Here is a 15,956-nt window from a genome sequence, read left to right as displayed (position 1 = left end):
GAAATACTTAGAATAAGCAAAAAAAATGTGACCATGGGTGGACAGAGGGGGGAAGGAGTTTCCATTTGATGATGAAATAGTTGTGGTGGCAAAAGTTACCCATTGTCCATGTACTTAATGCCACAGAGCTGTCACTTTAAAATGGCTGAAGTAAAGTCCCCTTGGGGGACTGGGGAGAAAGGAGGAAATAGTCAACTTCACCACCGGGAGAATTTCTGATATTTTTACAAGCAGTGGGAACAACCAAATCAATGGGCCAAGCCCTGATCTTGGGTTATGAAACTTATTCCTGCAAAGAATAGGCTACGCCTACTAAAAATTATGCCTAAGAGTCACCCCCAGAGGACCTCTTTTGTTGTTCAGATGTAGTGTCTCTCTCTAAGCCAACTTGGCACGTGAACTCACTGCCCTCCCCTCTTATGTGGGACATGACTCCCAGGGGTATAACTCTCCCTGGCAATGTGGGACAGAACTCACAGGATGAGCTGGGACCCTGCATTATAGGATTGAGGAAGCTTTCTTGACCAAAAGGGAGAAGGCAGAAAGAGACAAAATAAAGTTTCAGTGGCTAAGAGATTTCAAACAGTGTTGAGAGGTTACCCTGGAGGTTATTCTTATGAATTACATAGACATCCCTTTTTAGTTTATGGTGGATTGGAGTGCCTGATATTGTTGGGCTGTGTCCCAGTAGCCTTGATTCTTGAAGACAATGTATAATTTTTAACTTTCACGATGTTACTGTGTGAATGTGAAAACCTTATGTCTTTTATCTACGGTATGTACAGATAAGTAAAAAAATATGGATAACAAATAAAAAAACGGGGGATAAGGGGTAAAATATATTGGGTAGATGGAAATACTAGTGGTTAATGAGAGGGAGGGCTAAGGGGTATGGGATGTGAGTTTTTTCTTTTTTCTTTTTATTTCTTTTTCTTGAGTGATGCAAATGTTCTAAAAAAAAAAAAAGATCCAGGTGATGAATACACAACTACGTGATAACATTGTGAGCCACTGACCGAACACCACGTATGGACTGTCTGTGTGTGAAGATCTGTCAATAAAAATATTTTTTAAAAAAGACGTTAACATTAGGGGAAGCTGAGTGAAGGCTATACATAAGTACTCTGTACTAATTTGCAATTCTTCAATAAATCTAAAATTATTTCAAAATAAAAAGTTTTATCTACACAAAAAGTTGCTAAAGTGATTTTTATGTTATGTATACTTTTCCACAATGAGAAAAAGAAAAAAAAAATGTCTGTCGACATGGCAGGAGGATTCACCAGTCTGCACAGCTAATGCTTTGAAAACTGCCCCGGGGCAGGCAGGAGAGTGGGCACCTGCCCTGTACCCCACTGAGACCTCACCCTTGCAGGCTCCCACACCTGCCCGCCCCACCCCCCCAACGGGCTTTGCTCGGTTGGTCTTGCTGGATGTTTTCCTCAGAGCCCGAACCCCCTGTGCCTTCGAGGGGCAGAGAGAGTTGGTACCAAATGAAGCACGAGACAGAGGACAGGGCTGAGCAAAGCTCCGGAGGGAGGTGGGGGAGGGAGCAAAGCTATATTCTTAGCTCAAAGCAGTAGCACAAGATAGCGGGGAAGATGCTATTCTTAAGTTCCTCGAGGAAAAGCAGGCCTAACTGAGAATGAATACTTGAGAGATATTTTAAAGAATTCACTGAACAGAAAAATGAAGGATTATAACACTTTGGGGGAGTTTTATGTTTGTTGATGCATTGTTGGGCCTTTCCTCTATAACCACCCAAACTCCTAATCCCTGCCCCAGCTCAGAGCTGTTGATAATCAGAGGGGGGTGCTCCAAGTCCGCCCAGCTTCAGCTCCAATGGAGGCAATTCTGGCTGGGAGAGGAAACCCCTGCAAGCAGCCAGGTTGGGGGCTGGGCAGAGAGCTGGCTGGGAGAGGAAACCTCTGCAAACAGCCAGGCTGGGGGCTGGGCAGAGAGGTGCAGGGAGAGCTGGAGACACTCCAGCCAGGCCACCTTGCCTGCCCTGTTGGGCAAGGGTGACAGGAGCCCTGGACCTGCCAGTGGCTCAGCTTCTCACTCTTGCAGCTGGGCTGGTGCAGTTCGCTCAGCTTGCGGGGAGGACCAGAAGAGTACTGCCTGCTCCCCATAGCAGGTTCTCCTGGGGAGGTGGGAAATAGCTATGGATACCATTTGATGTGTCTAGTTCCTTTCATCTGGGGTCCTGGTGTGCTTTATTTCTCTCCTCTGGTATCTGGACTTATGAACTCCACTTTATGGATGGAAGAATCAAGGTACAAGATGGAAAGCAACTAGCTCAGGTACCACAGGGAGCTGGGCTTTGGCTCCTCGGGCCCCAGGGCAGGGGAGCTATGGGGGATGCTGCGAGGGGCCCAGGGGGGTCTGCACCCACCGTCTATGATCAGCGAAGCCCTCTGGGTGGGCTTCTTCCCAGACTTGATACGGTTCTCGTTGATTGCATTCTCGATCTCCTGCAGCTTCTTCAGTGCATTCAGATATGAGGTTTTCCTTTGTTTTTTCAACTTTTTGCTGACATTGGGGTCACTGGCCAGGCGGCGGGCGGCCTCCGTGATCTGGGATTGGATGGCAAACTCTCGTTCCAGGCGTTCCAGTTCGGCCTCCTGTGGGAGGGAAAGCCATGGCTTCCATTAGTGAGGATGCTGAGCGGGAGATGGTCCTGCCCTCGCCTCCCGCCCCCCAGGTGATGATCTCCTCCGCCCCCCCCCCCACCAGGAGACACTCTGCAGAGTCCCAGGAGCTCACCCTAAGCTGACCCGCAGTGGGAACACAGTGCCCCCTTCCTAGAAGCGCTGGATCCGAGGGGCTGGGCACACCCAGAGAATCTGGGCACAAACGTTTGCCCATACACTAGCACCACAGTGAAGAAGCAGAAAGTTCCAGGCTGCAGGCGTTGGGGCCATGTGGCTTCATTTCTACCATCCCCACAAGCTCTATGAAGACAAAGCCTTCATGGGATTCAGGAGCCTTTGGGTTGCAATTTCCCTTCAATCCTGGGCCAGAGGCAGCATTGCCCAGAGCCATCCTTTCTTGCAGGCTGGCTCCTGGAGGGTCTCCTCCACATGCTGCCTTCCCGCGTGCTCACTCCATCTCACGTCCTCTGGGCCCTTACCTGCAACACGTCCCTACTGACCCCACGCATCTTTCGGAAGCTCCTGCTGTCCTCCCCCACCCATTTACTCACTAAGCCTGCTTGGGCAGGAGGGGCCCATGAGGTGCCCGGGTGGTGGGGGGCGGCTTTCCATGCAGCCCTCAGATGCATTTTGGGCCCTGTCCTCTCCCTCCTTCTCTTCTACCTTTTGTAGCCTCCTCCCACCTTGGTCTCACTGGGCCAGGAGTAGATAGAAGACTTTTATCCTCATTCAGAGCTTTGGCCCCTGGTGAAAATCAGCTGTAGCTGTCAGAAAACGCCAGGGGGACCCACAGGGCAAACCTGTGGACGGTGCATTTAATCTGGGTATCCCTGCTGGCCAGCGTCTCCTCTGTAGTGGATGTACCTGCTAGCCATGCTCCCCTGCTATAGCCCTGCCACATCCACCTCCCACAGCCCTGCCACAGCCACACCACAGCCACCTGCCACAGCCCTGCCACATCCACCTGCCACAGCCCTCCCACAGCCCTGCCACAGCCACCTGCCACAGCCCTGCCACATCCACCTGCCACAGCCCTCCCACAGCCCTGCCACAGCCACCTGCCACAGCCCTGCCACAGCCACCTGCCACAGCCCTCCCACAGCCCTGCCACAGCCACCTGCCACAGCCCTGCCACAGCCACCTGCCACAGCCCTGCCACAGCCCTGCCATGCCTGCCCATCTCTGCGCTGACATGGCCCTGCTCCAGTCCTACCCATCCACCAGATGGGGGTGAGGAGGCAGCTCTGTGCGTGTGAGGATTTGTGGGGAATGCAGAATCCTCCAAAGCTGCCCAGCTGTTCACTTTGTTCCCCAGTGAAAACTCCCTGCCCCAGGCCTGCCCTGACCCACAGGTTTAAGGTTAAGGTAGGCCCATGTCTGGCCGCTCCCAGCACGGAGCAGGCACCAGCCGTCCAGTGCTCCTGGGAGCCTCCACCCAGACCTCAGAAAGCAGCGACCAGCACAGATGGGGGAGGCAGAGGCAGGCCTCTTGTCCCAGCTGACCTGACTATCAGGAACAGATGGCCATCTTACTTTTTCTGGAATCAACTCATATTCCTACTTAGTGGCCAAACAGAACATTCCTGCCTCTGACACAATTCACCAGGCTGGCTGCCTCCACCAAAGACACAATTCTTAGCTGCAGTTTATTTACTTTCCAGCCCTTTAAGCCTGAAGGGAACTGGGACCAGGGGTGAGGAAAACGAACCAATTAAAGAGAACCACCTAGGAGATAATAAACCCCTTGCAGTTCCTTCCATGCAGGCTGCTTCTGTGCGCTCCTCCGGAGAGGGATATTATTAACAGGAACTCCCACCCAGGTCTTGAAACAAACACGTGACCAAGGACAAAGGCTGTTGTGTGAGTTTTGACTCCACCCAGCAGTTTGGCCCTGGGCTGTAAGGAGAGCCACGGCCCCAGACGCTGACCCACAGGCCTGCGCAAGCCCAGGACCTATGCCTGCTGCTTAAGCCTGACAGCGCTGGGCCACCACCCCATCTCTGGGGGCCACCTGGTGGATATGCAGGGAGCAAAGCACATTTCCAGTGGGAAACGGAGCTGCAATAGAGCCAGGGAGATTCCATCCTCCCCTAGAGGAATTCTGTGGCTTGCTGCCTAATTTTGTGGGCTCTCCATATTAAAGATAATATGCACAAGGAGGCAAACATGGCACATGGAATTCTCGGGGAACTAAGGCCACCCTACACGGGAAGGCATGACAGTGCAGCAAGGGGGGCAGGCTGTGAGAGGGGCCACAGAGTGTGGGGTCTCCCTGCAAACGGGGGCACTGTTTCCAAGGTCAGGGCCAGGTATCTGTCGGTGACGGGGGAGGCAAGGCTCCCCAGGCAATTCATAGGGCCAGGCAGACCTGAAAAATGTCCAGCCAACAATGTCCTAGAATCCATCCCCCTCCCCAGCTCTAATCTGAGTGAAACAAACACTGGGCCACTGCAGGCTCTGTACCCTTTCTGCAGCATTGAATCTCCCATTCAGGCAGCTGACATTTCTCAAACATCAAGCAGGTTACAAGTACGGAATTAAATGTTTTATGCCCCACACCAGCGCATTTAATCCCAGTGACAGCCAGAGGCAGAGGAAGTACATGCTTCATTTTACGGAAGAGGAAAACTGTCTGGTGGAGCTCTATGTTTGGTTGAAGAGCTCTGGAGTGTCCACCGGTCAGTCCCTGGGGGCCTGCTGTTGCTGGGCCAATTCCAGCCATCCACCATCTGCCTTGACCCAGAGCTTTGCTGCGTCCTGCCCCCAACCTGCCCCACGCAGATATGACATGAGAAGCCCAATTTCTTTTCATCGCTTGTAAGGGACTAAAAATGAGTAAGAGTTCCCTCTTCCACTGTCTCAGATTCCTGCTGTTTTTGATGTTCAAATACCAAAAATTATCGACTATTAAAATGTGCAATGACATTTGGTTGGTAACTTTGTTCAGAATGGATTTGGGAAGATGTCTTCTGGACATCGGGCCTTTTAATTGCCTTTGGGCTGAGGCTGGATACTTGTCACCCTGCCGGAGACTCAAGTTTTTCTTTGTTTGTTTTTCCCCTCCAAAGTGGCCCTCCGTAGGCTCCACCAGTGTTCGGTTCCAAGAGGACGGGTGAGACACGTGTCAGGGGCTCCTCTGAGCACAGACAGGCAGGAGACACCGGCTCACAGGCCTGCTATTCGTCCCCTCCAATGGCATCGCCCCCTGGTGACCCTGCTGCACACCCCTTCCTCTGCTAGCTTCCTTCGCACATGCCAGGAGCTTGGCTTGTCTCTGAGTAACAAAGGGCTAGGTGGCCGTTAACAACGCAAGTGTGCCTGAGTATTTCTGGAATGTTCTCCCTGAGCTGAGTGACCCGTGATAGGGCCTCTGATGCTGGACACGCACCTTCAAACGAATCTAGAATGCCTGGCCTCATGCAGGCAAACCGACCCACCAAAGGGAACTGTCATCTGAAGATGACTTGCAGCCATCTCCAGAAAAGGTAAGGAGAAAGAAACTGGGTAGAAATGAAGTTGCCATTCTAGAAATCCAGAAAGTCCCAAGAAACAGACCCTAAAAGGACAGTGACAGTCACGTGAGGCTCTCCAGCAGAGAGAAAAGAAGCGGTACCTCTCCTTTGGGCAGGACTTTCTGCTCATCCAGCTTGAAGGCAGTTCCAATCCTCCTCCGAACAATGGGCGGCTCCTCCCCCGGGTCCAGCGGGTATTCCACGGGCAGCTTGCCCGTGAGCTCCTGTGTGAGTGAAGAGCCATGGAGGGGGGTTAAAACAGAGCACGGCACACACCCGCTTTCCATGACATGCACGCACATGCACATACGCACACACACACGCTCATGTATGCACACACCGCGGCCCATCCATTCAGTGCCCAGGGCAGAAGTTTCACGTTAGAAATGCATCTAAACACAAGGCACTGCAAGGAAATTTCATTTCAAAATGGAGGCGAGGAGCCCTTTCTTTACAGAATGGAGATAGATGGAAAAGTTTTTTCTAAAATAAATTCCTATACAGTAAATAAGATGACCGTTGATTTTCACGATCAGACCTATCATGCACTCGTTAATGTGATCAGTGCCCCCGAGTGTCTGCTGCCTGTCCACCGGGTCCGATGCCAGTCAGAGCTAACGCATGCCCTCGGCTCTCTCACTGCCAGCCCTGTGTTCCACCCACTGCCTCAAATATTCCCTCGCAACGATCTACACGTGAAGGGTTTTCAAATGAATTTTCTAGTGGTATCTAGAGGACAAATCCCAGAAAAGTGCATTGCCACATAATTTAGAAACTGAAGACGAATAATAAGTGATTCCACTCTGGCCAGATGCTAAAGAAACAGGCTGAGCTTGAAAGAAACTAACTAGTACACAGATAGGAATCTGAGTAGAAACTGGAAATGAATCCATTTTATTGACAAGGCTATTTGAGAAAAGAAAAATCTGGCACGTGTATATTTTGGGCTCTGTAAATCTAACTGTCATGAGTATAATGACATGAAGTTGGTTGAGAGAATTTCATGACAACAGAGCAAAGTCTGAGGCTCTTGGGGGATGCTAGGACTGGAATTAGGCTCCATAGCCCTGCTTACTTTGGGGCTGAGGAGAGATCACATTGGAATTAGCAGCTAAGCCAAGTTGTGTCATCAACTACATAGAGAAGCTTCCAGATTCAAGAGAAAGTGGGGAGAGCTGCAGTGTGGCACTGGTGATAAAGTTGGCAAGTTCTGGCAAACTTCCTAGTCTCAAATCGAGGCAGATGCTGCATGAAGACGTGAGGCTGTCATGACAGATTAGCGAGCAGCAGTCTCCTCTCGGGGCACATAGGAAGCTTTGCACTGGACAGCCTGGTCCCGAGGACCCTATAGGCGGGAAAGCCCACAGCATCCAACTCCAATGTAGGCTCCCTCCACTGCCGCCTGCTTGTGCGTGTGCATGCATGTGCACACACACATGTGTACCTGTGAGTGTGCGTGCACATGTGAGTGTGCACGCATGTGTGCCCACACATGCACGTGTATATGGGACGGCAGAAGGGAGCGCACATACTCACCCACTCTTTTGGGTCTCTTCCCTTCTCTATTCAGGTTGCCAAGAAATGAACCCTCAGACTTTTCTATTCTTCTGTATAAGCATTTCAGAGCACAATAGGCAACTATTCGAGGATGAAAGGCTCTGCAATTTTCTGCCCTGATTTTTTTTCTTCTTAAAAAAAATGTGGTTCAAATGTCTCCTGAGTAGTTAGTTATGTGTTTATTCTGCAACATTTTAACTGTTTCCCTTAGAGCCTGTCTGTAATAACACAACATCCTGAGGACTTCATATTGTTAGGACTTTTTTTTACCTTGAAACTTCCAAGAAGGAGGAAACAGTTGTTAAAATTGCCATTGATTTATGACTCTGAAGTGTCTGTGGTTTTAAGGCTAAGTAAAATTTAAAAGGCAGGAGAGGACTGGCTAAAGATTTTTTGCCACACACTTGAAAGTATTTGAACCAAAGCCTTGATTCTCCAGAAACGTGATTTGATTTGAACATGTAACCCAAGTCACAGAGAGAAGGGACTGAAGCACCCAGCATGGCTCTGCCTCTTCCCCCTGCACTGAACAATGCAGCTCCACCCCCAGCCCTCATGGCGCTGCTTGGAGCCGGGAGCAGTGAGGAGGGATGTATCTGATGCAGTGAAACCACAGCACAGAACAGCAAAAGCAAGCTTCTCCCTGCCCTCTGCCCCCCATCAGCCAAGAAACGCTGGTGGGAAGAACCAGAGGAGAATGCCCCAGGAGTTGTCTGCCTGCTGGGTTTCTCCCAAGTTATATTTTCTGGGACCAACTTTACCAGGAGCCAGGGGCTTTTGCTTCTGTGATTTTGCTTTTGTTTCTAAGAGAAACACAGAAACTTTGATAACACGAGCTCAGCTTTCCCTGAAATGTTTCTTAAATTTTCTAATGTAAATTCTTTGCTGGATTTAGCGATTTTTACTATGTTAAAAATAAAACACCAAGTATTAGAGGCAAATGCTAAAACTTGTATTTATTCAATCCTTCAAGCGTACTTATAAAAATGTTGCTAATAGTAACAGTCTCACCCAGCACATTCCCCTGCCAGGCCCTCCGCTTTCCTAAGATTTGCAATGGATTTGTGCTAATGTGATTCTGCTTTGAATGGGCTCCGGTTTAAATCAATCCAGACCATAATTAAGCCCAGTTGAAATGTAATGCGATCTCATTCAGTGGCCCCTTGTTTCATTCTTCCTGCTGCAAGGCATTATGATTTGGGGGAGGGGAATATGCAGCTTCGGCTCCATTAAGGGACTGCTTTCTATATCCCCCCAGGCAATTTACGAACAGAGCCCCTTGTTACATACGCGTCCACAGCAAGCACATGCACATGTGTGCATGCACAAGCACACAGGAATCACGTAGTGCAAATACACACACAGCAACCACAGTGCATACCCATATGCACATGTGTGCACACACAGTAACCCCATGTGCACACACAGCAACCACACATGTGCATGAACACAGAAATCATGCATGCGCACACATGCATGGGGATATGTTACAGTAAAACATGGAGTCTCCAAAAATGCTAACAAAGAGTGTGAGAAAGCAGAGGAAGATGTAAGTGGACATTCAAATAAGCAAAGAAAGTGGCCTGCAGTAGACCCTAAATCCCCGTGAAACTTGAGACCAGTGTGTACACAGGCTCCAGGAAGCCTTGCTTTTGCATAAAATTTAAAAAGACCACTAGGCTAAGATTTCATTAAAAAAGAGAGCGATCGTTAGAGACATCAGATCTTGAGGCTAAAAGGGACTTGTACATTCAGCAAAATCCTGGTTTCCTTGTGTCTTTCCAGTGATCCTCCTCAGTATGATTTCCAGAGCCCAGTCTGAAATATCCTCCAGCAAAGGGAAAGCTACCTCGACGATAAACCAAGGTATGCAATCTTAGGATGATGGTGACAAACCATAACATCATTGAAGGAAATGCTTTTAAACTTTGGCATATCTGGAAAATACAAAGAACCATCCTATGAGCTCCCCTCTGGCCTCTCCCTGTGAGGCACCATTTCGGATCTAGCAAGGGCCAGCTTTGACAAATGTCACCCACTCATTCTATTTCTTTCAAGTCACTTTTTGAGCTTTGGAGGTTTCAAAAGTGTGCATTCTGGGGAGGCCTGGCTCCCTCTAGCCCTCTCTTTACCACCCTTGCCTTTCCTAGGGGTGCAGGTTAGAGGACATCGCAGACATCACTAATCTCTGTACGACAGAACGTGGGCTGCTCACCGCTTCCCGCAAGCACAGCCTCTTGAGCTCCTCCAGCCGCTGCCGCAGTGTCTCTTCTAGAGCCTCCTGTCTGGATCTCAAGGCAGCCAGCATGTCCTTCTTGGCTGACTGAGAGCTGTCTGATTCCTGAGAGCCTGTCAAGAAACAGGGTGACGGTCACTTGGCCGGCCGGCTGATGGGGATGGGGACACGCGCCTGGACCACGGGTACACCAAGCTGGAGTCTGCACTGTGTGTGGGGGAGTTACCACAGAGACCTGGGGCGTGCAAAACATAACAGGTGTTTCGGGGTTCAGGTGAGAAGCAAAGCTGCGCGGCACCTGGTGGAATGTATAGCTCGCCAGAACGCACAGGAAAATTTACACTCCCAGTAAAGGAGTTTATCTTTGCTGCTTATCTTATGACATGTCACACACCAGATTTGATTTTCATGAGCAAATTTGAATGGACTCTACATTATTCAGGAGAAACTAAAGTTCGAGTCAGTAATTCTGCATGGATTTTTAACTTTATTTTTTCCATTTAAAATGCTTGTTTTTTTCTGAGTACATACACATTTTGAAAATCTAGACAGACATAAAAACAGTTCATAAAATGAGCTACCCAGAGATAACCACTGTTGCCATTTGTATGCATTTTCTTTTGATCTTTTTTTCTAGGTACATATATTTTAAAAATAAAATTAGAATTTTATTGTTTAAAAAATTTTAATTGTATCATGAGCAGATTCCTTTCTAACAAATGTTATAAATATTTTTACATGCTTTCTAGGTTGGAAAAATCTATACGATGATTCAAATAACAGGCGGCTAGATTTGAAAGCTTTGTGGAAGGCAGATCATGATGCAAATGATAGGGAGAAGCCAAAATGTCATCTGGAGGAATTTCGGTTTGACCAAAAGAATAATTTGGGGGCTGCAATGCTCAGATCCTGAAACAGATTTCCAGTAGTGAAGCTACTGTGCTTTTTCTACCTAGAAGTGAGTAAAGGTGCATTGGCTCTGTAGAAAAGCAAAAGCTGATGATTCCTTTTCTTTCACACCCACAGTGGGCAGAAGTGTTAGAATGGACAGGAGTTATTGGGTGCGATGCATACAGGCAGAATGGGCTCAGATCATACCATTTTCAATAGATCGGAAAAACATTAAATGCACATCCTCTACAGAGACAATTATAACACATGCTGAGAATGACGAAAGACCCAAATAAATGGATGGTTATGCCATATTCATGGATATTGGAAGCTAGATGTCAATTCTCCAGAAATTAAACAATTTTATTGTAATCCTAATAAAAACCCCAGCAGGAGTTATTTTAGGGGAGGGAGTAGGAATTGCATTTCCACACGAAGCAACATTTTCATACAACCAAGGCCTGAATGGCAGATTTGGGAAAGATCCTATCAGAATTTGCAGTATCCGCTGTTCTGCTTCTTTCCATGATAAAGAAGGCATCTCAGAATCACAGGGCGAGAGAGGACTTTGGTTTGCATCGGGAAGCTCTGCTGCGCTCAAATGGTCTCTGCAAAAAGACTGACTTTTTTTTATTTAAAGTCTCTGAATGGGAAACTCCATATTCTCTCAATTACCAGGAAAATAGGATCTTTCTTTTTTTATTTTTAACTTTTTGTTTATAGTATAGTATATTATATATACAAAGCAAAAAAATGAAAAAGCAATATTTTTCAAAGCACTCTTCAACAAGTAGTTACAGGACAGATCCCAGAGTTCGTCGTGGGCTACCATGCGATCCTCTCCTATTTTTCCTTCTAGCTGCTCTAGAATATAGGAGGCTAGAGGGCTTAAATATTTTTTTATCATCACAATCAACCTTTTCCTCCTTTTGCTTAATGAAAAATAACATATATACAAAAAAGCTATAAATTTCAGAGCACAACACCGCAATTAGTTGTAGAACATATTTCAGAGTTTGACATGGGTTACAAGGATTCTCAGATCTTATAACCTAAAAATCAAGAACTCTTAATGTCTAAACACATTTTAATCTCCAACTTAGGCTTTTACAACTTTCTTTCCCCACCCCACTCTAGCTTGAAATAGGAGGAATATATCATCGTTATGCCTCTACATTAGCTAAAGAATATTAGCTGAAAGAACAAACATCAAATGTTGTCTATCACCCACTTGTATCTCATTCTGCTGAATAAATCTAGTGCCTTTGAATCTTTTCATTATGGAACCTGCCCTCCAAACTTTCCATCATTTTTGTAGCTCCTCCCTGGACTTGGTCAGGCTTTCAGTTGCAGGTTTCTGAGTTCAGCAGCAAATGCTAAGGAAAGCTTGACCCTTAACGAAGCTCTATTACTCAGGGTTCTGATCTACTAAACCCAGACTGTGTCGTGCTGATGTACCCCTCACTGGGCGGCACAGCAGGATCATCTGTTCTGAAATGGTTCATACCTTCTACCTCCATAAGTTAATTACCTCCTGTTTAATAGCCATGAGGCATCTCCAGCTGACATCCATTTGAGGCAGCAAGGTGGAATCATTTTGAGTCTTAACATGGTTCTCTTATAGTCTCCAAGCACATTTGAAGACAGGTAAACCTAATGAAGTACCTTTTGTTCCAGCGTCTTAAGAATTAATAAGAACGTAAAATAAACCTGGAAGTCAGACTTTAGATTAAAAAAAAAAAAACAGGCCTGCAGAAACTTGGGTCCAAGAAGATGAACAGGTTTCTAGCTTAAGTGGAAGAGTCAGTTTCCCTTCTCACCCTGGCCTAACCTCTCCGTGGGAAATGATGGTTTATTAAGCCAAACCTAGGTTGTTAACTGTGTCCAAGAACTGTAAAAATCACAGCACCTTTAGGCTCTGGGAGGTAAAGCACGGCATTTTTTATTGCTCTGGTCTGTGGTTAAGGGATTAGTTAAGATTTGGCTGCAGGGCTCGTCAATGCTACATAAAGTATTAATACTCATAATAAGCAGCCCAAATTCCAAACCCACAAAAGACAGAGAAGGTGGTCTTGGCAGGGTGGATGGTTCAAAAGGACCTCTCTATCGCTGATACTACCAAAGCTCACTGGCACAGGAGGAATTTGGGACTAAGGAGCAAAGTTAAATCCTTGTAAAGTCAGAGCTGGCCTGCTCTGGACCAGCAGATTTCCATTTTAGTGATAACTGGACAGATGGGTGGAATGTAAAACAGGTCTGGGTTTGATGAAGTCTGAACCATTCACCCAGCGTGACCCTGTGGTGAGATGCCGCCGTCTTTGATTCATTGGGAGGGCATGTGAGATAACACATATCAAGCACTTAGCTGAAGTATTTAGGAATAGCTGAGCCTTCGATCTAGGGTGATGTGACACACTCTCTCACATACACACCAGTAGGATCAGAGAGAGGGAAAGCATCGAAACTTTACCTTCCTTCTATCCTCCCTGATGCTCAAAGAACCTCACTGGAACATGGGACATGACTCCCAGGGATGAGCCTGGCCCTGGCATCATGGGGATGAGAAAGCCTTCTTGACCAAAAGGGGGAAGAGAAATAAAATAAAGTTTCAGTGGCTGAGAGACTTCAAATAGAGCAGAGAGGTCATTCCAGAAATTATTCTTATGCAATATATAGATATCTTTTGTAATATATAGATACCCTTTGTCAGTTTTTGCTGTATTGGAGTAGCTAGAGGGAAATGCCTGACACTGTTGAACCATAATCCAATAGCCTTGATTCTTGAAGATGTCTGAATAACTATAGAGCTCTTAAGATTTGTCCGTGCGACTGTGAAAACCTTGTGACTGCCACACCCTTTATCCAGTGTAAGGACAGATGAATAAGAAAAAAAAGAAAAAATAAATAAATGATAAGGGGGACAGGATGTTTTGGGTGTTCTTTTTATTTTTTTCATTTTCTTTTAAAGAAATGTGTAGAGCTTTGGAAGGATGGGAATCTTTTGGGAATGGATGGCGGTGACGGTAGCGATGACACTGGGAATATAATTGACAGCACTGAAATAAATACCTGAATGTGGTTAAAAGGGGAAATGTTATACTGAACATGCAGTGATAGGATAAAAAATAAAAAAACCCCATGAAACCACACTGTGCAAACAGTGAGCCCTAAGTTAAACCATGGAATATAGTTACTGTACAATTATAAAACTGTGCTCTCACCAATTGTAACAAACATACCACACCAATATATGGTGTTAATAACAGGATGGTATGTGGGAATCCTATATTTTATGCATGATTTTTCCGAAAATTTGCAATTTCCCTAATAAATTTTCTTTAAGAATAAGTGGCAGTATGTGTATCTGGGTGGAGCGTATGTTGGAGTTCTCTGTATGGGTTTTGTAGTGTTTTTATAACTGTCCTTTAAGTTTAAAAATATTTCAAAATAAAAAGTTAAAGAAAAAAGGGCAGGCCATGGTGGTTCAGCAAGGAGAGTGCTCGCCTGCCATGCCAGAGACCCGGGTTCGATTCCCAGTGCCTGCCCATGCAAAAAAAAGAAGAGCCTTGCCGAGCAATTCTGTATAAGACCTGGGCTCCAATATTCCTCTTTAGAAAGGAATAAAATGGGCATGGGCAGCATTTTCAACTGTGTTTCTTGAGTCCCTGGGTCTGCAGAGAGGAATTTGGGGGCTGCTGGGGAAGAAGCTGGAAGTGGGGCAAGAAGGAGCAGCAGGTTTTGGGACACCCCCCACCCCCCAGCCCTCCTCAAGCATAGGGCAGCTCCACATTACTCTGCTTCGTGTGTTTGGACAACATCATATTGCATTCAAACACAGGGTCCCGCTGCCTTCTTTTCTTTCAGGAAACTCCCTGCCCAAGTTGTCACAGCTGCAATGAGAGGTGAGCCTGTTGGGTGTCACCCACAGTGAGGCGAGATGGCTCATGAGCATTGACAAAGGATCCCCAGGGACAGTTCCAAAGAGCACCAGAAGCGGGCCCAGCTGCTCTGTGATGTCGGTGAGCTCCCAAATCCCTCCAGAAATGCCCTTGACCAAGGTGGTGGACATCTAAAAGGGAATCAGAAGCCAGCAAGACAGTTGGAAATCAAGAAGCAGAGTCAGCCTTTGGTTGCCCTCCTGTGCCCCCTCAAGGATCAGAATGGCTCCAGGAAGAAACTGAGTCAGGGAAGTGCTACTCGCCAGCTTCAGGTGCACAGGCACCTCAACAACTACAGGTCTATGAACACATATAAGACGATTCGATGTAGAGATGACTTCACATCAGTATCTACTGGGGGGATGGCAGGGAAAACCTCCATAATATGCTTTTGTATCTCTACATGTTTGTACACAGAGAGAACTTTGCATATGCAAGAGCACTCCCAGAGTATAAGTTTAGTCCCTTAGAAATAAAAAAAATCATGTAAATCCACTATCTTTTAGAGGGGCATCAAGGGATAGTGATCTAGATTCTGAACACACATCTGCTATTTACTGGCATAAACAGCCGTGGGTTACTAACCTCTCAGAGATATAACATCCTCATCTATAAATTGATCAGTTGACACATCTCCAAGAATCTATTACTTTATCTTGAAGAATCTACATCTTGAAGAATCTATTACTTCATAAACAATGTATGTAGGTAGTTCCCTCTAACTTCCAGCAGTCATGTTTGCAATTGTTACAAAAGGAGCTTCATATGTGGTGCAACGGTCCCTTTGCTTTCCTTTACCATGCCCACCTCCTGGAAAGACAAGCATTTGGCCAACGCTGGTTCCCATCTCATCTCAGTGACTGCTTTAGCTTACCTCGAATCGGGAGGAAGGTCTAATTATCAGCCAGCATCTAAAGGATTTACCTCTTCATCTCATCAACAGACTAAGCCAATATTGGTAGGCTTGAATGCTACAGAAAGTTTGAGATGAGCTGTCTTGGGGATGGACAAAGTAGGAAGTTGGACAGAACCTCTCCCTACTGTACCTCAAAGAGTGAGATCTCAAAATTTATAGATTGACAAAATAGTAGCTGAGAGTTACTTGGAAAGGACTGTCCAAGCATACTGAGTGATTTGGATATTTTTGAAAGATGTAAGCAATACACAA

The 15,956-nt window shown here is 46.6% G+C and overlaps 1 protein-coding gene across 12 annotated transcripts in view; it reads right to left on the bottom strand.

Annotated features, from left to right (window-relative positions):
* FRMD4A (FERM domain containing 4A) overlaps positions 1–15,956 on the bottom strand; it is a 452,880-nt gene that overhangs the window by 46,155 nt on the left and 390,769 nt on the right. For all 12 annotated transcript variants that reach the window (XM_077169372.1, XM_077169370.1, XM_077169369.1 and 9 more), the window contains exons 15-17: positions 9,939–10,072; positions 6,268–6,390; positions 2,396–2,624 (exon numbers count right to left, since the gene is read on the bottom strand). In XM_077169372.1, the coding sequence (XP_077025487.1) occupies positions 2,396–2,624; positions 6,268–6,390; positions 9,939–10,072 (486 nt within the window). The remainder of the gene's footprint in view (positions 1–2,395; positions 2,625–6,267; positions 6,391–9,938; positions 10,073–15,956) is intronic.

This window comes from Tamandua tetradactyla, chromosome 7, assembly GCF_023851605.1.
Source record: "Tamandua tetradactyla isolate mTamTet1 chromosome 7, mTamTet1.pri, whole genome shotgun sequence".
Lineage (NCBI taxonomy): Eukaryota > Metazoa > Chordata > Mammalia > Pilosa > Myrmecophagidae > Tamandua > Tamandua tetradactyla.
Note: the sequence above shows the minus strand (reverse complement) of the source record. Positions and strands in the feature narration are given on the sequence as shown.